Source organism: Schistocerca nitens, chromosome 1, assembly GCF_023898315.1.
Source record: "Schistocerca nitens isolate TAMUIC-IGC-003100 chromosome 1, iqSchNite1.1, whole genome shotgun sequence".
In the NCBI taxonomy this organism is placed as follows: domain Eukaryota; kingdom Metazoa; phylum Arthropoda; class Insecta; order Orthoptera; family Acrididae; genus Schistocerca; species Schistocerca nitens.
Window position 1 is genome coordinate 616,401,182 of NC_064614.1, and position 22,755 is coordinate 616,423,936.

At 42.7% G+C, this 22,755-nt stretch overlaps 1 protein-coding gene across 1 annotated transcript in view; it reads right to left on the minus strand.

The window, feature by feature from the left end:
• Positions 1-18,383, minus strand: part of LOC126263013 (uncharacterized) — a 63,633-nt gene extending 45,250 nt beyond the window's left edge. The window contains exon 1 of the mRNA XM_049960015.1: positions 17,447-18,383. Coding sequence (XP_049815972.1) covers positions 17,447-18,383 — 937 coding nt within the window. The remainder of the gene's footprint in view (positions 1-17,446) is intronic.
• Positions 18,384-22,755: the final 4,372 nt, after the last annotated feature.

Below are 22,755 nucleotides of genomic sequence, written 5' to 3' on the forward strand. Positions count from 1 at the left end.
GGGGACAACTGTGCCACTGAACTGTTTCAAGCAGCTCACAGTAACTCTCGCCTTTCTGTCCATAATGAAACCTATTCCTGTGGTGCAATTTTCTGCTGCTGTTGATGTTACGCTATATTCATACAGTCAGAAGTCCATATCTTCTTTCTATTTCGCTTCACTGCCTACACCCACTTCGTCTAGATTGAGTCTCTGCAGTTCCTCGGAAAAGGTTTTTATCGCCATGTTAAATACAAATCGCTTTTTCCACTTTTTACAGTATGAGAAACTTCAAACTTTCCGTTTTCAGATTTTCTAGCTTCCCTACCAAGTTGAAACTTCTGACCTTCCATGTTTCGACTCGTAAAGTGTTACCCTTCCGTCGGTTGTTGTTTCTTTTTGTGATCATCTGTCCTTGTAGTCCCCTCTGGAAATCTAAATCTGGGACTAGTCCAGAATCTTTTGCCAGTGGAGAGAGCTTCCTGAGACTTTTTCAGTTACAGGCCACATGTCCAGTGAATACACTTAACGTGTTTGTATTGCGGTGTCTACCATGGCCTTCTACATCTTCGTGCTGTTGATCAGTTGGTCGTTCTTCCACCTTTTAGGAGCAGTTTCCCGCCCCAAAGGCAAGAGAGTGTCCTGAGCGTCTGCCCATCCAGCTTAAATCACTTAATAAAGGCAAGACCTCCGGTCCACATTGTTTACCAGTCAGGTTCCTCTCAGAGTATGCTGATAAAATAGCTCCACATTTATCAATTATATACAACCACTCGCTCACAGAAAGATACGTACCTAAAGACTGGAAAATTGCTCAGGTCACACCAATACCCAAAAAGGGAAGTAGGAGTAATCCGCTGAATTACAGGCCTATATCACTAACGTCAATTTGCAGTAGGATTATGGAACGTATACTGTATTCGAACATTATGAAGTACCTCGAAGAAAACAATTTATTGTCATATAGTCAGCACGGATTCAGTAAATTTCGTTCTTGTGAAACACAACTAGCTCTTTATACTCATGAAGTAATAAGTGCTATCGACAGGGGATGTCAAATTGATTCCATATTTTTAGATTTCCAGAAGGCTTTCGACACCGTTTCTCACAAGCGTCTTCTAATCAAACTGCGTGCCTACGGAGTATCGCCTCAATTGTGCGACTGGATTCGTGATTTCCTGTCAGAAAGGTCACAGTTCGTAGTAATAGATGGAAAGTCATCGAGTAAAACAGAAGTAATATCCGGCTTTCCCCAAGGAAGTGTTATAGGCCCTCTATTGTTCCTGATCTATATCAACGACACAGGAGACAATCTGAGTAGCCGTCTTAGATTCTTTGCAGATGATGCTGCAATGTCATCAGATGATCAAAACGACTTGCAAAATGATTTAGATAAGATATCTGTAAGGTGCGAAAAGTGGCAATTGACCATGAATAAAGAAAAGTGCGAAGTTATTCACATGAGTACTAAAAGAAATCAGCTAAATTTGGATTACGCGATAAGTCACACAAATTCAACCAGATACTTAGGGCTTACAATTACAAATAACATAAATTGGAACGATCACGTAGATAATATAGTGGGTAGAGCAAACCAATGACGGTGATTCATTAGCAGAACACTTAGAAGATGCAACAGGTCTACCAAAGAGACTGCTTACACTACGCTTGTCCGCCCTATTCTGGAGTACTGCTGTGCTGTGTGAGATCCGCATCAGGTGGGATTGACGGATGTCATCGAAAAAGTACAAAGAAGGGCAGCTCGTTTCGTATTATCGCGAAATAGGGGAGATAGTGTCACAGACATAATACGTGAATTGGAGTGCCAATCATTAAAACAAAGGCATTTTTCGTTGTGACGGGATCTTCTCATGAAATTTCAATCACCAGTTTTCTCCTCCGATTGTGAAAACATTCTGTTGGCACCCACCTACGTAGGGAGAAATGATCATCACGATAAAATAAGAGAAATCGGGGCTCGCACGAAAAATTTAAGTGCTCGTTTCTCCCGCTTGCCGTTCGAGAGTGGAACGGTAAAGAGACAGCATGAAGGTGGTTCATTGAACCCTCTGCCAGGGACTTTATTATGAATAGCAGAGTAATCACGTAGATGTAGATGTGATAAGGCCGTTGGCAGTATTTGGATGCTTTATTATGCCGAAAGTCTTCGGTCGACATTGCTGATGAGTTCTATTCAAAATTTAAGCAGTAGCGAGTTTCGAACCCGGGATCCAGGACCTTTTGATTACGGTGCAAAGACACTACCCATGGACCGCGGTTTCAATCGTGACGCACTACAGCAAATTCAGGGTAGGAAGGCATGTCCGGAAGCATCACACGATGACATTTCACAGTGTCGTTGTTATAGGGTTTAAATCCAGACAATAGGCTACGCCTCTGGCAACATATGTCAGTTGTGAATGACATGTAACGCTTTGAATGGTATCAGGCCTATTGTTCAAATTTCTGCGTATTTCCTGTCGATGTGCAAACTCACAGCCAGCTGGAGTGGCCGAGCGGTTAAAGGCGCTACAGTCTGGAACCGCACGACGACTACGGTCGCAGGTTCGAATCGTGCCTCGGGCATGGATGTGTGTGATGTCCTTAGGTTAGTTAGGTTTAAGTAGTTCTAAGTTCTAGGGGACTTATGACCACACCAGTTGAGTCCCATAGTGCTCAGAGCCATTTTTTTTTTTTTTTTTTTTTTTTTTTTTTTTTTTTTTTTTTTTGCAAACTCACATTTGCTGCCGAAGGCGTGGCCTGCGGCAGGAGAACACCTCTATAGCAACGCTCTGTTATCTCAGTGGATGTTTCTGGACCTGGATTCTCATCCCCAATTTGTTAGTCAATACACCCACTGCAGTACCCCGAACGTGGTTGGTATCGTTCTTCTTACACCCTGAATGTGATTAATTTGTTAATGGATCGATTTTAAAGAACATTGAGTCATAAAGCTGCAGCATTAAGAGCCCTCAACTAACAGGACAGAAAGGGAGAAGAAATGTGCCTCCCTTTCCAGATACTAATCTTACAGTTAAACCACAATTCGTGACATCATAGCGCGTCGTGAGAGTACCTGCAGACAAACCAGATGCCGTGCCCGTGTACTGAACCCCTCTCACTGAGACGAGACGTCCACGTGCAGACACGCAGCCCCGGCCGCCCTATCTGCGCCGGTGCGCCATCAGTCAGCCGGCTGCCCGGCTCCTTTCAGCGGCCGTGTCTCTCAGGAAATATGGCCGCCTCCTTCTCCTTCGCCTTTTCCTTTCAGAGCCAGCCCCCTATTCACCTGCCGGCCGTATCCCGAAGCGTCGCGCGAGGTAGGCCACACACAGCCTTTCCGCCGTCTCGCTGACAGCGCGTCGTTCGGAGTTGTGTGCCACACCGAAAGTCTCCGCTACGGCTCCTCAAACCACACTGGCTTTTATGAGGTCACGTCTTTCCAGTCGCACACAAGTCCAAAAGCTAACTCGCCCTCGTAGACTATTTCAGAACCACCAGCCAGGGCGACAGAGTCGTACGAGAATAAACATCTAATTTGGCCTTACGTTACTATTAATAAATTATGATGCCCAGGCATATGAAGCCTTGAAATCACCGAAATAGGGGATATGCCATGTTAGTAGAAACTTACACATCTATTCTATAGGCGAAGCACTGGAGCTGGTAAATAACGAACTGCAGTCAAGCTAATCCCTCATTCATGCGTGATGAACCACATGTCACGTACGTAGTGAGTGATAATCTCCACGTTATGAACAGGACACTGTCGGGTGGAACACGTTTCCTCATCCAACAATATGTGAAACTAGTGGAACTGGACCTACAACTGCATTTGATTTTCACCGTGGTTTCCATTTCGCGGTCAATCGGACCTTACTTTCTGAACAGCCCTCTTAATAGTCTCCACGACGAAACTTTGTCTCGAAACCTGGCAGAAAATAAAAGATTCTGGTCCTATGCAAACTATACTAGCGGCAAGACACGAACAATATCTTCTCTGCCCGATGCGAATGGAAATACTATCGATTACAGTGCTACCAAAGCAGAGTTACTAAACGCATCCTCCCGAAATTCCTTCAGCCAAAAAGACGAAGTAAATATTCCAGAATTCGTGTCAAGAACAGCCACCAACACGAGTAACTTAGAAGTAGGTGTCACTTAATAAAAGCAAGTTTTCCGGTCCAGACTGATTACCAATTAGGCTCCTTTCAGAGTATGCTGATGCAATAACTCCATACTTAACAATCATGTACAAAGGGTAACACCCATACACTGGAAAGTTGCACAGGTCATACCAATATTCCAGAAAGGCAATAGAAGTAATCCACTAAATTATAGGCCCATATCATTAATGATATGATTTTGGAGAGTTTATTCTGTTCGAACATTATGAGTTACCTCATAGTCAACACGGACTAAGAAAACATCGTTCTTTTGAATCAGAACTAGCTGTTTACTCACACGAAGTTTTGAGTGATATCGATAAAGGATATCAAATTAATTCCGTATTTCTAGATTTCCAGAAAACTTTTGAAACATTACCTTGCTTATGGAATATCGGTTCAGTTATGTGACTGGGCTGTGGCCCAACGGTTCTAGGCACTGCAGTCCGGAACCGCGCTGCTGCTACGGTCGCAGGTTCGAATCCTGCCTCGGGCAAGGATGTGTGTGATGTCCTTAGGGGACTGATGACCTCAGCTGTTAAGTCGCATAGTGCTTAGAGCCATTTGAACCATTTATGTGACTGGATTCGTGACTTCCTGTCGGAGGTCACAGTTCTTAGTAATTATCCACGAAAAGTCATCGAGCAAAACAGAAGTGATCTATGGCGTAGCCCAAGGTATGTTAGGAGTCCTCTGTGGTTTCTTATCTATGTTAAGGATTTAGGTTGTTTGCAGATGATGCTGTCGTTTATCGTCTAGTAAAATCATCAGAAGATCAAAACCAATTATGTATGTACAATTATATATGTACACTGTGAAAACTGGCAGTTAACCCTAAATAAAAAATAGTATGAGGTCATCCACGTGAGTGCTAAAAGGAATCAGTTTAACTTCTGTTACACGAGAAATCCATCAAATGTAAAGACCTTAAATTCAGCTAAATGCCCAGGAATTGCAATTAAAAACAACTTGAACTGAAAAAAAGACACAGAAAATGTTGAGGGGAAAGCGAACCGAAGATAGCGTTTCATTGACAGAATACCTGGTAGCTGCAGCAGATCTGCTAAAGAGACTGCCTACTCTACGCTTGTCTGCCCTCTTTTGGAGTACTGCTGCGCGGTGTGGGTTCCTTACCAGATACTACTAACATAGTACATCGATAAAGTTAAAAGAATAGAGCACGTTTTGTATTATCGAGAAATAGGGGAGGGAATGTCATGGACATGATACAGAATTTGGGTTGGACATTATTAAAACAAAGGCGTTTCTCGTTGCGGCGGGACCTTCTCGCCTTCTCATGAAATTTCAATGATTAACTTTCTCCTCCGACAGCGCAAATATTTTGTTGACGCCGACCTACGCAGGAAGGATCATAATAATAAAATGAAGGAAATCAGAGCTCTCAGGGAAAGATACAGGTGTTCGTTTTTCCACGTGCTGTTCATAAGTGGAATAATAGAGACTTATTGTGAAGGTGGTTCCATGAACCCTCTGCCAGACAAGTGTCTCATTTGCAGAGTAGGCATGTTGCTGTAGATGTAGATGTTCTGTTGATGTGGGATACGAATTTGTATTTTATTCATCGGTTATATTAATTTTACATGACTATGTTGAGAAGTTGGTGAATCGGTCAGGTACGTGGAGTACCCAGGTGAGATTTCCTGTGATGCTAAAGACTTCACTGGCGAAAGGACTGGAACTAAGAATCTTCATAACGAATGAGGAGTCCTTCCTGGAGGAAAGCTGATACAGGTTCAAAAAAAATGGCTCTGAGCACTATGGGACTTCTAAGGTCATCAGTCCCCTAGAACTTAGAACTACTTAAACCTAACTACGCTAAGGACATCACACACATCCATGCCCGAGGCAGGATTCGAACCTACGACCATAGCGGTCGCGCGGTTCCAGACTGTAGCGCCTAGAACCGCTCGGCCACCCCGCATGTGCAGTGTGCTAACAACTGTCCTACTCTTCTATCTTGTTCGATGCCTTATCATGTAGTTAGTTAAATGAAACTGTTTTATACTTTTTGAAATTAGTTCGCTATCATCTGCTGCCTTAAAATAAGTGCCCTTTTACATTCTCGTCTGTCAATGAAGTATCTTACGAAGTTATGTTTAACATAACTTTATAGTCTGTACCTAAGACAAATAATATTAATTTTTTTCCAATCTGTGACGTGGATTTTTTTTCCTTACAGGCGAATGAAAACGTGTCGATAACCTAGAACAGCAACGCACCGATGCACCGTGATCTCGGCAAACGGTATGACGACGAATATATATATATATATTACAAACTCAAGGGATTGATCAAGGAGAGGATACGGAACAGAAAAGGACTAATGTCTGAAATGCATGCTTTTCATGCTAGAGACCATTTATTCAATAATAGTTTGTTACAGAGACTGCGGTCTAATACTTTCTGTACCATGCACCCATAGTTACAGTACGCATGGTTTTCTCCTAAAGGGTCATGCCCTAGCGCCCTCTCCTGCCGTAGCAATTGATAATGTTGTGTCTTGCTGTCTTACCTTGTAATGGACGTGATATAGCGTTGTACACAGTAGTTCCGTATTCGAATCGAGAACGTGCCGACATGGTGTTTACTTGCGGAAGCTCTCCTGCGAACTTTGTAAGACTAGCACTTCTGGAAGAAAGGATATGACGGAGACATGGCTTAGCCACAGCCTGGGGGAAGTTACCCGAATGAAATTTTCACTCTGCAGCGGAGTGTGCGCTGATATGAAACTTTCTGGCAGATTAAAACTGTGTGCCGGAGTAAGACTCGAACACGGGACCTTTACTTTTCGCGGGCAAGCGCTCTACCATCTGAGCTGCCCAAGCACGACTCACTCCGCGTCCTCACAGTTTTACTTCCGCCAGTACCTCGTCTCCTACGTTCCAAGGTAGTCTTGCAAGATTCGCAGGTGAGCTACGGTGAAGTCTGAAAGGTAGGAGACGAAGCACTTTGGAAGTAAGGCTGTGAAGACGGCGCGTGAGTGGTGCTTGGGTAGCTCAGATAGTAGAGCACTTACGGGCTGCGGGCAGCAAGGTTGTATCAGGAGAGCTATCCCCGTCGACAACAACCACAGAATTCACAGTTTGCAACAGTGTTTCACCTTTTACGTGAGACAGACTCGTTTCAGAAAGAAGTAAATCATGAAGGACGTATCCGAAATTTTCGGACACCAGACCTGAGGGTAAATGCGATTAACACTGTGGAAGGAGACTGCTGTATCAGCACAAGGCAGTGTAAGCCAGACGACCGTGTGGAACATTCTTTATGACAAATGCCACTACCCTTATCACGTAGCTTACTAGAGTCAAACTTTCCACATCGCGAGCAGTTTTGTCACTGGTTTCCTCAGCAGGCCACCACAATTCCGGGATTTGTGCCATCCACAGATGAGGCCACCTTTACGTGGAGTAGTATCTTCAACTTTCATAACAGTCATCTGTGGGATAGTATGCAGAACCCCCATAGTATGGTGACAGCGAATCAAGAGCATCGGTGTAGCCGGAATGGTGGGCTGGGATAATTGGCGACCTTATTTCGGGACCAGTCTTCCTTCCACGTCGCCTGAGAATGACTTTGACTCCCCTGCTGGAAGAAGTGCCATTGATGATTCGAAGGGCTATGTGGCTGCTACATGATGCTGCTCCAGACCACTTCACCGTTTACGTCCGGACGCATCTCAATCGTGTCTTCTCTGGTCGGTGGATAGGACGAGGTGGTCCAGCTACATGACTTGCTCGTTCACCGGTTCTCAACCCGTGCGATTTCTGGTTGTATTCGGATCTCCGGGCGGGGACTACTCAAGAGTACGTCGTTATCAGGAGAAAGAAAACTGGCATTCTACGGATCGGAGCGTGGAATGTCAGATCCCTTAATCGGGCAGGTAGGTTAGAAAATTTAAAAAGGGATGTGCATAGTTTAAAGTTAGATATAGTGGGAATTAGTGAAGTTCGGTGGCAGGAGGAACAAGACTTTTGGTCAGGTGATTACAGGGTTATAAATACAAAATCAAATAGGGGTAATGCAGGAGTAGGTTTAATAATGAATAAAAAAATAGGAGTGCGGGTTAGCTACTACAAACAGCATAGTGAACGCAATATTGTGGCCAAGATAGACACAAAGCCCATGCCTACTACAGTAGTACAAGTTTATATGCCAACTAGCTCTGCAGATGATGAAGAAATTGATGAAATGTATGACGAGATAAAAGAAATTATTCAGGTAGTGAAGGGAGACGAAAATTTAATAGTCATGGGTGACTGGAATTCGTCAGTAGGAAAAGGGAGAGAAGGAAACATAGTAGGTGAATATGGATTGGGGGGGAAGAAATGAAAGAGGAAGCCGCCTTGTAGAATTTTGCACAGAGCATAACTTAATCATAGCTAACACTTGGTTCAAGAATCATAAAAGAAGGTTGTATACCTGGAAGAATCCTGGAGATACTAATAGGTATCAGATAGATTATATAATGGTAAGACAGAGATTTAGGAACCAGGTTTTAAATTGTAAGACATTTCCGGGGGCAGATGTGGATTCTGACCACAATCTATTGGTTATGAACTGCAGATTGAAACTGAAGAAACTGCAAAAAGGTGGGAATTTAAGGAGATGGGACCTGGATAAACTGAAAGAACCAGAGGTTGTAGAGAGTTTCAGGGAGAGCATAAGGGAACAATTGACAGGAATGGGGGAAAGAAATACAGTAGTAGAAGAATGGGTAGCTCTGAGGGATGAAGTAGTGAAGGCAGCAGAGGATCAAGTAGGTAAAAAGACGAGGGCTAATAGAAATCCTTGGGTAACAGAAGAAATATTGAATTTAATTGATGAAAGGAGAAAATATAAAAATGCAGTAAATGAAGCAGGCAAAAGGGAATACAAACGTCTCAAAATTGAGATCGACAGAAAGTGCAAAATGGCTAAGCAGGGATGGCTAGAGGACAAATGTAAGGCTGTAGAGGCTTGTCTCACTGGGGGTAAGATAGATACTGCCTACAGGAAAATTAAAGAGACCTTTGGAGAGAAGAGAACCACTTGTATGAATATCAAGAGCTCAGATGGCAACCCAGTTCTAAGCAAAGAAGGGAAGGCAGAAAGGTGGAAGGAGTATATAGAGGGTTTATACAAGGGCGATGTACTTGAGTACAGTATTATGGAAATGGAAGAGGATGTAGATGAAGATGAAATGGGAGATAAGATACTGCGTGAAGAGTTTGACAGAGCACTGAAAGACCTGAGTCGAAACAAGGCCCCGGGAGTAGACAACATTCCATTAGAACTACTGTTGGCCTTGAGAGAGCCAGTCATGACAAAACTCTACCATCTGGTGAGCAAGATGTATGAGACAGGCGAAATACCCACAGACTTCAAGAAGAATATAATAATTCCAATATCAAAGAAAGCAGGTGTTGACAGATGTGAAAATTACCGAACTATCAGTTTAATAAGTCACAGCTGCAAAATACTAACGCGAATTCTTTACAGACGAATGGAAAAACTGGTAGAAGTGGACCTCGGGGAAGATCAGTTTGGATTCCGTAGAAATGTTGGAACACGTGAGGCAATACTAACCTTACGACTTACCTTAGAAGAAAGATTAAGAAAAGGCAAACCTACATTTCTAGCATTTGTAGACTTAGAGAAAGCTTTTGACAACGTTAACTGGAATACTCTCTTTCAAATTCTGAAGGTGGCAGGGGTAAAATACAGGGAGCGAAAGGCTATTTACAATTTGTACAGAAACCAGATGGCAGTTATAAGAGTCGAGGGGCATGAAAGGGAAGCAATGGTTGGGAAAGGAGTGAGACAGGGTTGTAGCCTCTCCCCGATGTTATTCAATCTGTATATTGAGCAAGCAGTAAAGGAAACAAAAGAAAAATTCGGAGTAGGTATTAAAATTCATGGAGAAGAAGTAAAAACTTTGAGGTTCGCCGATGACATTGTAATTCTGTCAGAGACAGCAAAGGACTTGGAAGAGCAGTTGAACGGAATGGACAGTGTCTTGAAAGGAGGATATAAGATGAACATCAACAAAAGCAAAACGAGGATAATGGAATGTAGTTAAATTAAATCGGGTGATGCTGATGGGATTAGATTAGGAAATGAGACACTTAAAGTATTAAAGGAGTTTTGTTATTTAGGGAGTGAAATAACTGATGATGGTCGAAGTAGAGAGGATATAAAATGTAGACTGGCAATGGCAAGGAAATCGTTTCTGAAGGAGAGAAATTTGTTAACATCGGGTATAGATTTAAGTGTCAGGAAGTCGTTTCTGAAAGTATTTGTATGGAGTGTAGCCATGTATGGAAGTGAAACATAAACGATAAATAGTTTGGACAAGAAGAGAATAGAAGCTTGCGAAATGTGGTGCTACAGAAGAATGCTGAAGATAAGGTGGGTAGATCACGTAACTAATGAGGAGGTATTGAATAGGATTGGGGAGAAGAGAAGTTTGTGGCACAACTTGACCAGAAGAAGGGATCGGTTGGTAGGACATGTTCTGAGGCATCAAGGGATCACAAATTTAGCATTGGAGGGCAGCGTGGAGGGTAAAAATCGTAGAGGGAGACCAAGAGATGAATACACTAAGCAGATTCAGAAGGATGTAGGTTGCAGTAGGTACTGGGAGATGAAGAATCTTGCATAGGATAGAGTAGCATGGAGAGCTGCATCAAACCAGTCTCAGGACTGAAGACCACAACAACAACAACAGGGTCATATCGAAAGTATCGTGTATGCAGAGGCCATTCCAGATGTGGAGACACTGGAGCAACGTATTCATGTTGCCTTTGACACTGTTCGGGTGCAGCCTAGCCGATGTGGCCGTGTGAGGCAGAACATGCTACGGCGCGTACAAGCATGCGATGAGGCACACAGAAACCATCTTCAGCACATACTGGAACTGTGGCTGCATGGCACCGCGCGTATTAGACCGCAGTCTCTGTAACAATGTATGACTGAATAAATGCTCTCTAGCATGGAAACCATGCATTTCCGAACGTAAGTTCACTGGACCTTTTTTGTTCCGTATCCTCTCATCGATCAATCCCTAGAGTTTGCACTCGCTAGAAAAAAATCACCCTGTATATATTTTGATTGTTTATTCATGTAACTTCAATTTTTATAATTTCTTGTGGCAAATGATGTTAGTTTTTTTAATAAAAACAAGATTAATTTCATTAATTTGTGGAAATTTATCAAGGTAAGTCTCTCAGTAACGGAATATCTTTCGTTCTTTGCGATAAACGCAATTGGAAATTTTAGTCGCCGCAGATAAATAACATTTCTCATTAGAATAGGTCACCGTGTTTACTGACATTTTTCATAGACTTGTGTCATACAGACAGGTCTTCAGTGAAATATAAATAGTTAAATGAATCGTATGTCTAAAGTAGTAAAATGTCTTTGAACAGTCTTTTTTCACTTTCACGCTGGCACCGTTTCTCGTTTTGCGACGGCGCACGTATTCAGGCTTTCCCGCATCTAGCTTTTCCTGTCTCCCGCGGTGGGGGTGGCAGTCGTATTTAAACGCCCTAGGCTACTATTTTAATGTCTTGATTTTTATTTGAAACGTGGCGGAAGTCCATACTTAAGAAAAAGAAGAAACGACAGAGTACCTAAAATAATTTTACTCTAGATTAACCACAAATTATGCCATATATCGTTTGTTCAGAAAGCCCTCTCGTTGAAGGGTCACAACATTCGCTACATTTGGCTGTTAGGTAAAATACATCATACGCTGGTGTACTGCTGCTAGAATAGTTAGCAGAGTCGAGCGTGAGACACCGAAGCTACATACCACCCTACGGGAGAATCAAGCATGAGCCAGAGGTGGTACACGCCGGTGTCAACGTGTTAAACGGCTTTTTATCTGTTTCTAAATTGCCGTTCATTTAAGTTACGTTATTAATATTGTGCTTCTCCATCGAAAGAAGGCATCAAAAATAGTAAAGGCTAGATCGAGCCCACTTCGAAAAGTTCGCAGATCAGTTTGTTTTACTTTTTCATCTTTTTATAGTGTGCTGCAATAGAAAGTCGCTCTCTTAGACCCGATATGCGACGCCCCCTTGCTGTAGCGCAGGAACTAGTGACAGGGGCAGCTTGTGTCATTGACAGGGTACTACAAACCTAACGGCTTTACATTGCTGTGCTCCATGCCAGACTCATAGTAATGGTTCTTTTGAACACAAGGATGCATATTGACGCCATAGAGCTAAAGCCAGGTGTGGGCTACAATAGCCATGGTCTCGTGTAAGGTAGTGTCACAGAACTCAGAAGTGGTGTACGAAAACAACGGAAACCAATACAAGGACGGTCACAGGGGAATCTAAATCTTGACCCAGTAGAACATGCTTTCAGTACGTGGATCACTATGCCATCTCTCTCGGCCCAAAGAACTGGATACATGTGCGTGAAGCACCAACTTACTGTCGACACCTGAGAAAATTCTTACTTGACTGCCGCACTCTGATCTTCTGCCTCCTGAAATACCTGTTAATCGATGAAAAGCTGAAGCAAGTTATTTCAGACTTTTTAGATTCGATGCACATATGAAATATTCGTGTAACATAACGTGCTGAGTGTTAGCTTGCGAAACGGGGATGTGGCAGGATCCGCGTCAAATCAGCGCTCTGGGTTAGCTATCGTTGGACGGGTGCTCCAGCCAGCACTTGCGTGCTTTCTAGGTGGTTTTGCACTATCGGTTAGGCAAATGCTTTTTAGACTCCTCATTCCCGACTAACAGAACGCTGTACATCAACGGCTACAATACGATAAGAGACAGAGCAGAGTTTACATGTACGATGGTTTTATTGTCATTTGGGAATAACCTTCCCCTACAAATCTTATCACTATGTTTACGGTACTCACCTCATTGTGCCGAATCTGCAGTACATGTGAGTGTCGTAGCATGATCACCTCGTAAAATACTATAAAACTCCACTGACTCGGCATTTTCCACCACGTAGTTGTCGCAGCACAGTTAAAGATGAGATCATCATCAGGTGCTGATTGCTGTAATGGACTGCTGCTCCAGGTGACTCGGATATTAAGGCTCAGGTAGGCTATTAAGTGTAGTCGTAATTTCTAAAGGGATTCCAGATTTTTTCTTGTTCACGACATTAGCGCTGCTTAAGATAACAAAATCACTGTCGTCACATAGTCGTGTGCTCACGTCATTTAACGATCTACAAACACAAACGCTAAATAATCCGTATATGTAATTAACTTACGCTTTATGCACAAATGAACTATAGATGAAACTTTCGTTCCATGTAGCTGGTCAGCAGTCTTTACTGCTTCCCAGAAAGACCTGAATTCTAAGCGCCTAGACCACCAATACATAATTCACTGGTCACATGACAAGGCGACAATAGAACAAGTACGAGGTGCATTCAAGTTATAAGGCCTCCGATTTTTTTTCTAATTAACTACTCACCCGAAATCGATGAAACTGGCGTTACTTCTCGACGTATTCGCCCTGCAGACGTACACATTTTTCACAACGCTGACGCCATGATTCCATGGCAGAGGCGAAGGCTTCTTTAGGAGTCTGTTTTGACCACTGGAAAATCGCTGAGGCAATAGCAGCACGGCTGGTGAATGTGCGGCCACGGAGAGTGTCTTTCATTGTTGGAAAAAGCCAAAAGTCACTAGGAGCCAGGTCAGGTCAGTAGGGAGCACGAGGAATCACTTCAAAGTTGTTATCACGAAGAAACTGTTGCGTAACGTTAGCTCGATGTGCGGGTGCGTTGTCTTGGTGAAACAGCACACGCGCAGCCCTTCCCGGACGTTTTTGTTGCAGTGCAGGAAGGAATTTGTTCTTCAAAACATTTTCGTAGGATGCACCTGTTACCGTAGTGACCTTTGGAACGCAATGGGTAAGGATTACGCCCTCGCTGTCCCAGAACATGGACACCATCATTTTTTCAGCACTGGCGGTTACCCGAAATTTTTTTGGTGGCAGTGAATCTGTGTGCTTCCATTGAGCTGACTGGCGCTTTGTTTCTGGATTGAAAAATGGCATCCACGTCTCATCCATTGTCACAACCGACGAAAAGAAAGTCCCATTCATGCTATCGTTGCACGTCAACATTGCTTGGCAACATGCCACACGGGCAGCCATGTGGTCGTCCGTCAGCATTCGTGGCACCAACCTGGATGACACTTTTCGCTTTTTCAGGTCGTCATGCAGGATTGTGTGCACAGAACCCACAGAAATGCCAACTCTGGAGGCGATCTGTTCAACAGTCATTCGGCGATCCCCCAAAACAATTCTCTCCACTTTCTCGATCATGTCGTCAGACTGGCTTGTGCGAGCCCGAGGTTGTTTCGGTTTGTTGTCACACGATGTTCTGCCTTCATTAAACTGTCGCACCCACGAACGCACTTTCGACACATCCATAACTCCATCACCAAATGTCTCCTTCAACTGTCGCTTTCAATTGGTTTCACACCACGCAAATTCAGAAAACGAATGATTGCACGCTGCTCAAGTAAGGAAAACGTCGCCATTTTAAGTATTTAAAACAGTTCTCTTTCTCGCCGCTGGCGGTAAAATTCCATCTGCCGTACGGTGCTGCCAACTCTGGGACGTATTGACAATGAACGCGGCCTCATTTTAAAACAATGCGCATGTTTCTATCTCTTTCCAGTCAGGAGAAAAAAAATCGGAGGCCTTAGAACTTGAATGCACCTCGTAATTTGGACTGTTCAAAACTTTTTTATGCTTCAGACGCTATTGTCAGATTATTTTTATTAGCTCTCCCTAACGACTTCATTGATGACAGATGCGTATCTCTTATGCAGTTTCCTGTATTAAGCCTTATTCAAAAAAATAATAGATAATGAAGTTACAAATTTTGGCACCCATTCAGTACCCCATATCTATCGTACATAAGATGTTTTGATCGTTAAAAAAGGCTTTATGGTTTCAAGCACCAGGAATGTTATACTGTATTTAAACATAGATGGCATACATTAATTCCTTGCTTTATGTTAAATGACACCTGTGGTAGCAAGAAGGTGTTCCACCACAAAGTTAAAATAAAAGTAGGAGTGCAATGCCGATTATGGGCCAAATTTGAACATATACCTTTCACTTTGACCTTGACCTCCTACCCCCATTCCCCTTCCCTCCCACCATTGCCCTCAGCTCTACCCTTTCGTACCCCTACACTCTCCACCCCTCCCCTCATCCCACCACTCCCTCTTTCCTGAGCCAAGGCCGCCCTTCCCTGTCCTCTCCTATGCCAAACCCCTTTTTTTTTGGAAATACGATAGTCAGAACCATCAAAGCCAACACACATAATGAGTTCTCCAAGGCAAAGTTGTACCATCAAATCATATTTTTCATCTCACTCTTTGGACAAGCACTTTCTTGGAAATATGCGAATTGAAGAGCTTGTAAGCCAACTGTGTTACATTTATTTAGATTTCTCAATAGTTGCTCAGTACTTTAGTGCCATAAAAAAGATTCAGCCATTCAGAGGGGTTCCTACACTAAAGGTGGGTAGCACACAAAATAATTCTCGTCTGGCCTTACAGGTTGGCAAAGCTGTATACTTCGCTTGTCTATACACGGCCAAGTCTCTGAAAGCTGTCGTGTGATGGTACACAATTGTTGACATGCATGAAGGTGATGAGGATCAGTATCCCAACTTCCAAGTGCGTTCAACAAGCATTATAGGTATAGACCATAAAAAAACACTGAGCTATATAACTCATAATACACTGTGGAAGTTCACCATTACATTTTCATAACAAATCAATTGAATATCTTCTGCATTTATAGCTAGTGTAACATTTTCATTACACATTTAAAAACAATGTGCTGCATTTGCGCCATCATAATACACTTATAAAATATTGGTTACAATTACATTTTTATAATTCATCTACAGCTGGTATGTTATGTTTTCAGGGCAGAACATGACATTCACGCCCAGTGCTGATGAGAAGAGCGTGTAATTGTCTGATGATATGCTAATTTGAGCATGAGGCTGACATTCAGTAACATGCAGCTGAGGTGATGCGTGATGGTGAGATGAAACACGCACACAACAGCCAAATATCATTTATATAACAGACATGTGCTTCTGCTATACTCTCCAGATACAGCAAACCAAATGAGAAATTTACCTTCTGTAGTGTCGACTTTAAAACACTGCATGTAAGTTGAAAAATCGAATATGACCTGACTACCTCTTCCCGAGTGCCAAAGCTTGCTGTTCAATTTCACACCCTAATTCCGTTTTTTGGATTTGCGAATCACACGTTTTGCGGCTTTCTTTTAACTGACAGAGTTATATTGCCGTTCTGTAAGTGAATCTTTCACTTCCTTTTCGAAAGCCATCTTAAACTTCAAGTAATAATCGCCGCATCCAGAATCTCCCTTTCAGTGGCTTTCAATAGGTACTCTTTCAGTTTCATGTGAATATAATTACCTGTCACTTTCAAAACTATCAGGAAAAAGAATTGATCGAACAATTCATTCGGTTTATTCCATTGCAAGTTGTCGATATGTGGTGACGATTAGTTGGAGGCTATCTTCCAATCTTCATCTAGGTCCTATTCATTCTCTTGTTGTCTTGTACATTACCACGACACTGACGCCTATTGCAGCCTTAACGATGATATACTTGTAGCCTCTGTTAGTATTTAGTGATCTGCAGGAGAGACAGTTTAGACAATAAACATTGGTAGCTCTGAGAATTTTAGCGTAGTTTTGAAGAACTTGTTCTCTGAAACTCTTTCGATTGGATTTAAATTCAAAAAACAGATTATATCATATTCAGTCCCGAGCACATATTAAAATTCCACGTGAGCTAAATTTATGTTAATTGCAATCTGTTAATGCTAGTTAACAACGAATTACCCTCAAAAAAATTTTTTAATCATTGACAATTTTTTATAGATGGTATCACATATGACACCTTGGGACTGAAGCAGGGCATTTGTACACACAACTACGCAGTTTCATTTTGGTTTATTCCAAAAAAATTCCAGTCAGCAATATTACACACGTTGTTCTATTTTCTGTAGATAGCATGACAGGTGAAAACAGAAATTTGGTATAAAATTTTTTGACTCTATTATGTAAACAATTAAAAATACATAAACAAAATTACCATAGCAAAATGTGTCAAATTATTGTTCCTCTTTTGGTATTATCACAAGTATCAAATGCAAATTAACAACACTTATACTAAATTTATTTTATTTTTTGTGGGATTTGTTAAAACGGTTCCTGTCAGAAGTGAAGCAAAGGAGCACTTTGCACTGCTCACATCCTACAAAAGTGAGACCTCTACAGCCTTCTACCTGGCATTTTGACCTGCTCTTCTGAACATGGTTCATCATTTCAGGCAAATGAAGCTTGCTTGTTTTTCTTTTTTCCATTGGTGGTAGTGGGATGGGACGTCTTGGTCTTTTCCTATTTTGCAAATAATCTTCATCTTCGGAGTCCAGTTGTTGCTCCACAGGTTCGATCAGAAAACTTGACCGTTGGTGAAAATATATCAAATTTTCTCCAATATCAAGCTTGAACTGATAGTATGGCACTGTATGTTTCTTTGCAATACCATTCTGCATTGCAGTCTCTCTGTATTCCAATAATACAGGGGCAATTACAAAATCAATAAAGTGATGAATCACTCTGATGGTCCATTTGTGGGTCCAGGCTCTCATTCCATACTTTCCCACCATCCTATCTAACAGGTCAACATCTCCCATGTAAGTATTGTATGCCTTTACTACACATGGGCGAGGAACTTCAATGTACTTTTTCTCTTTTTTAGACCACTGAGTGCATTTTTCAATTGACTCAACACCTGACTCTGTTGAAGTCCAATAAATCGCTCGGTTGTCAAACCATTTGATAATTGCTAGGTTCCCGTCATTCCTTACCAACTGATCATGGCTGCCTCTTGTTTCTCTCATTGTTGCATCTTCCTCAAACCGTATACTTCTGGGGATCTGACTCAGCATTATTGTGCCAGTGGCAGTAATGTTCCTGTCCCTCAGTAACTTGTCGAGAAGGGGAACAGCAGTAAAATATCTGTCCACATAAATTGACGACTTCTCTGTCAATGTATCACTAAGTTTCAGCACTACTCTGCCTCCTACATCTAACGTCTCTGGAGGGGGCACTTTTTCAGACTGAATTTCTTTTCCTTTTCCTTCATACATACAGAAATCAAGGGGTATGTCATTAGGGTTTGCCATGACAAAATTCTTCTAACCTTCTAGGTTAGGTTTTCCCTTTACATACTGCTTCATTTTCACTTGTCCATGAAACGGAATCATCTTCTCATCGATAGATATTTCCGTTGACCGATGGTTTTTTAAACATCCCTTTCTATCAGTCTCCAATATTGGTTTTCTTTTCCAAAAGTGGTATTGCTTTTCCTGTTCGCTGACAGCATTGTCGTCAACTAATTTTATATTGTTCCTCAGTAGATAAAATCTGTCTCTTGAAACACTGTCTGCAAATAGTGGGTATCTACTTTTCCTCTCCCAGCACATTCTTAGACGTGGTACACCTATAAGTGCTGCAACAATACTCACTCCCCAAAACTTGTGCATTTCTTCTACAGTACAATTAAGTGATTTTCCTGTTTTACTGACATGCCTACAATTTGTGAATTGAGACATATCCTCAAAAAATGAACCATGAAAGTATTTGCAAAAGTATTGCAATGGTTTCTTGAGTTCATCTGTGGCTACTGATGTGCTGGCAGCAATGTTAGATCGGAGGTTTTTGGAAGTGCTAAGCACCTGAAAACTAGAGAAAAAGGCAAATTAGTTTTTTTTAAGTAAACCATCTAGTAATAGATAGTGATTTCTTTAATAACACACTTACTCTTACACATCTGTATGCCTCCAAAACTCGCTTCCTTCTAGGATTTTAGCAAGAGGTACCGTTTCTTCACCTGATTAACTTTCGTCACTTTGATTTCTTTGTATCAAAGCGTCAACTTCATCATCAGACTCATCAAACTCTACGTCAGACTCATCTGGATCAATTCTGTTGACCAACTCAGTGATCTCTTCATCATTTAAGCCTGAGAATCAAGCGGAAAACAAATACACTCCGGGAAATTGAAATAAGAACACCGTGAATTCATTGTCCCAGGAAGGGGAAACTTTATTGACACATTCCTGGGGTCAGATACATCACATGATCACACTGACAGAACCACAGGCACATAGACACAGGCAACAGAGCATGCACAATGTCGGCACTAGTACAGTGTATATCCACCTTTCGCAGCAATGCAGGCTGCTATTCTCCCATGGAGACGATCTTAGAGATGCTGGATGTAGTCCTGTGGAACGGCTTGCCATGCCATTTCCACCTGGCGCCTCAGTTGGACCAGCGTTCGTGCTGGACGTGCAGACCGCGTGAGACGACGCTTCATCCAGTCCCAAACAAGCTCAATGGGGGACAGATCCGGAGATCTTGCTGGCCAGGGTAGTTGACTTACACCTTCTAGAGCACGTTGGGTGGCACGGGATACATGCGGACGTGCATTGTCCTGTTGGAACAGCAAGTTCCCTTGCTGGTCTAGGAATGGTAGAACGATGGGTTCGATGACGGTTTGGATGTACCGTGCACTATTCAGTGTCCCCTCGACGATCACCAGTGGTGTACGGCCAGTGTAGGAGATCGCTCCCCACACCATGATGCCGGGTGTTGGCCCTGTATGCCTCGGTCGTATGCAGTCCTGATTGTGGCGCTCACCTGCACGGCGCCAAACACGCATACGACCATCATTGGCACCAAGGCACAAGCGACTCTCATCGCTGAAGACGACACGTCTCCATTCGTCCCTCCATTCACGCCTGTCGCGACACCACTGGAGGCGGGCTGCACGATGTTGGGGCGTGAGCGGAAGACGGCCTAACGGTGTGCGGGACCGTAGCCCAGCTTCATGGAGACGGTTGCGAATGGTCCTCGCCGATACCCCAGGAGCAACAGTGTCCCTAATTTGCTGGGAAGTGGCGGTGTGGTCCCCTACGGCACTGCGTAGGATCCTACGGTCTTGGCGTGCATCCGTGCGTCGCTGCGGTCCGGTCCCAGGTCGACGGGCACGTGCACCTTCCGCCGACCACTGGCGACAACATCGATGTACTGTGGAGACCTCACGCCCCACGTGTTGAGCAATTCGGCGGTACGTCCACCCGGCCTCCCGCATGCCCACTATACGCCCTCGCTCAAAGTCCGTCAACTGCACATACGGTTCACGTCCACGCTGTCGCGGCATGCTACCAGTGTTAAAGACTGCGATGGAGCTCCGTATGCCACGGCAAACTGGCTGACACTGACGGCGGCGGTGCACAAATGCTGCGCAGCTAGCGCCATTCGACGGCCAACACCGCGGTTCCTGGTGTGTCCGCTGTGCCGTGCGTGTGATCATTGCTTGTACAGCCCTCTCGCAGTGTCCGGAGCAAGTATGGTGGGTCTGACACACCGGTGTCAATGTGTTCTTTTTTCCATTTCCAGGAGTGTATAACCTCACTTCCACTGACGTGAACAAAATCGGCATTGAGTCCCAGGGTATAGTATATGATACCCAAAACATTAACTTTTATAAATACTATATAACGTTAATTTATTGTTGACTATTGACTGAGTATTGTCTGTAGAGCTTTCCTAAGTTGTTAAAGCACGTGAAAGCACATGTAATTGATACAATTTATGTCTTTACCTTTATTTCGCCGAGACATGCTGTGCAGTTCCAGAATCCGTATTTTCCAATCTGTGCTGTCACCTAGTGGCGCTTGGCAGAAGCAAGAACAAGCGAGCTGCGGCAAGCACGGTGCCTATCGTGTATGATACCACAGGCCAAAAAAGATTCCGCTGCGTACGCGCCCCATAAAAAAATAATACCTGGAGGTATCATATATGATACTTGGGGACTGAAGAAGATATAGTCCTCTAGTTCCTGGATATCTTACGTTTCGAATACTTAAATCATCTCCTTCAATACCTACTGTTGCATCGCCATTCACCGACATTCTTCTTATCGGATCGAATGTGTACTGTATACAGTTTAACACATTATGTCTAATGGTTCATTAAAAATGACATTGTCAATCTATCTCCTTACTATGCCATAATTGTCTTTCATGATTTTCCTTCATCATCTTAATGTGCAATATCTACCTTGTCGTATTCCTCTTCTTCTCCTCCTCCTTCAATATCTCCACTTCTATCTCTACGTTCTGCTTCCACAAATATATTGTTTTCTTTGGCTTCAGCCTTTCCATCTTCTTCTTTGTCTTTCTTCTGCTTTTGTAATAGCTATCTCTGTAGCTGTTGAGAAATGGGTTTAAATACTTGTTCCAGTAAAAACTGATCTGCAGTCTCCCTTGTTTTGCAGCAACAATAGCTTCTTCCGGATATTTCTTTGAAATTTCAACAGCTGACGTTTAATATTAATCTTCTGTCCAATGGAACTATGAGGCAAGTTGCCGTTGTTGCGTCAACTGAACTGGGTGTAAGCAATCATCTCAATTCATGTCGCAAGATTCAACTGCTCCTACGTAGCATGAATAGTGTCAATTAAATGCAGTCATAGTTATGGAAATTAATATGGTAACACCTGTTGTTTAAGTCACCATACTTGCTTATAACTAGAAAAAATAACGAAGAAAGAATTAAAGATTATTGATTGGCGACTCCATGGAGTGTTCTGTGCACCACGACCTAATATTATGTAGAATTGGAAGGAGAATCAGCATTGGTCGTATTTTTTTGTTTTATTATCCGCAAAATCGATTTTCGGTCACTTAGTGACCATCCTCAATGCTGTACTATACAATTAAAATTGGTAGGCACTGTATTAACAAGCCATCAGTTGATACCAGTGCCTATCAATTTTAATTGTATATTACAGCACTGAGGATGGTCACTAAGTGACCGAAAATCGATTTTGCGGATAATAAAACAAAAAATATACGACCAATGCTGATTCTTCTTCCAATTCTATAGAATTAAAGTTAATATCAGCGAAGTATGATCAGTTAGCATACGCCTCAAAATAGTTAGTCAGGTTTGAAATGAATAATTATATTACAATTTTTTCTTATTAACTGTTTCGAAACTTTGCTGTACGTTTGACATAGATAAAAACACGATACTGTATTGCAGTGCCTGTGTTATTCCGAATGATGATGGAAACTTCATTTGGACATGCATGCATGTCCAAAAGAACAGGCACTGCGGCGACTACAATCGTTATGAAAGACATTAAATGTGTTCGCAGCTGCGAATATGGGCAACCATCAGCTGTAGAATGTAATGGCGATAAAGAAAATCTATGTCGGAGCGGGACTCGAACCCGGATTCGCCGCTTCTCACGAACGTGGATTTACCAGTTGGCTATCCATGATCGACGCAGAGCCTGCGCCCAAATTTGCATATGTCGTCAACCATGCGTCTACAAACTGTACTCGTACATCTATTATGCATATTCCCGTACAGACAAGAAATTTTACTTGAAAGTCGCTTGTCCGGTGTCGGTGGAGAAACACGATTTGCATTGCCTCTCTTATACAGAATTACGATGCAAAATTCCTTTGGATATGCATG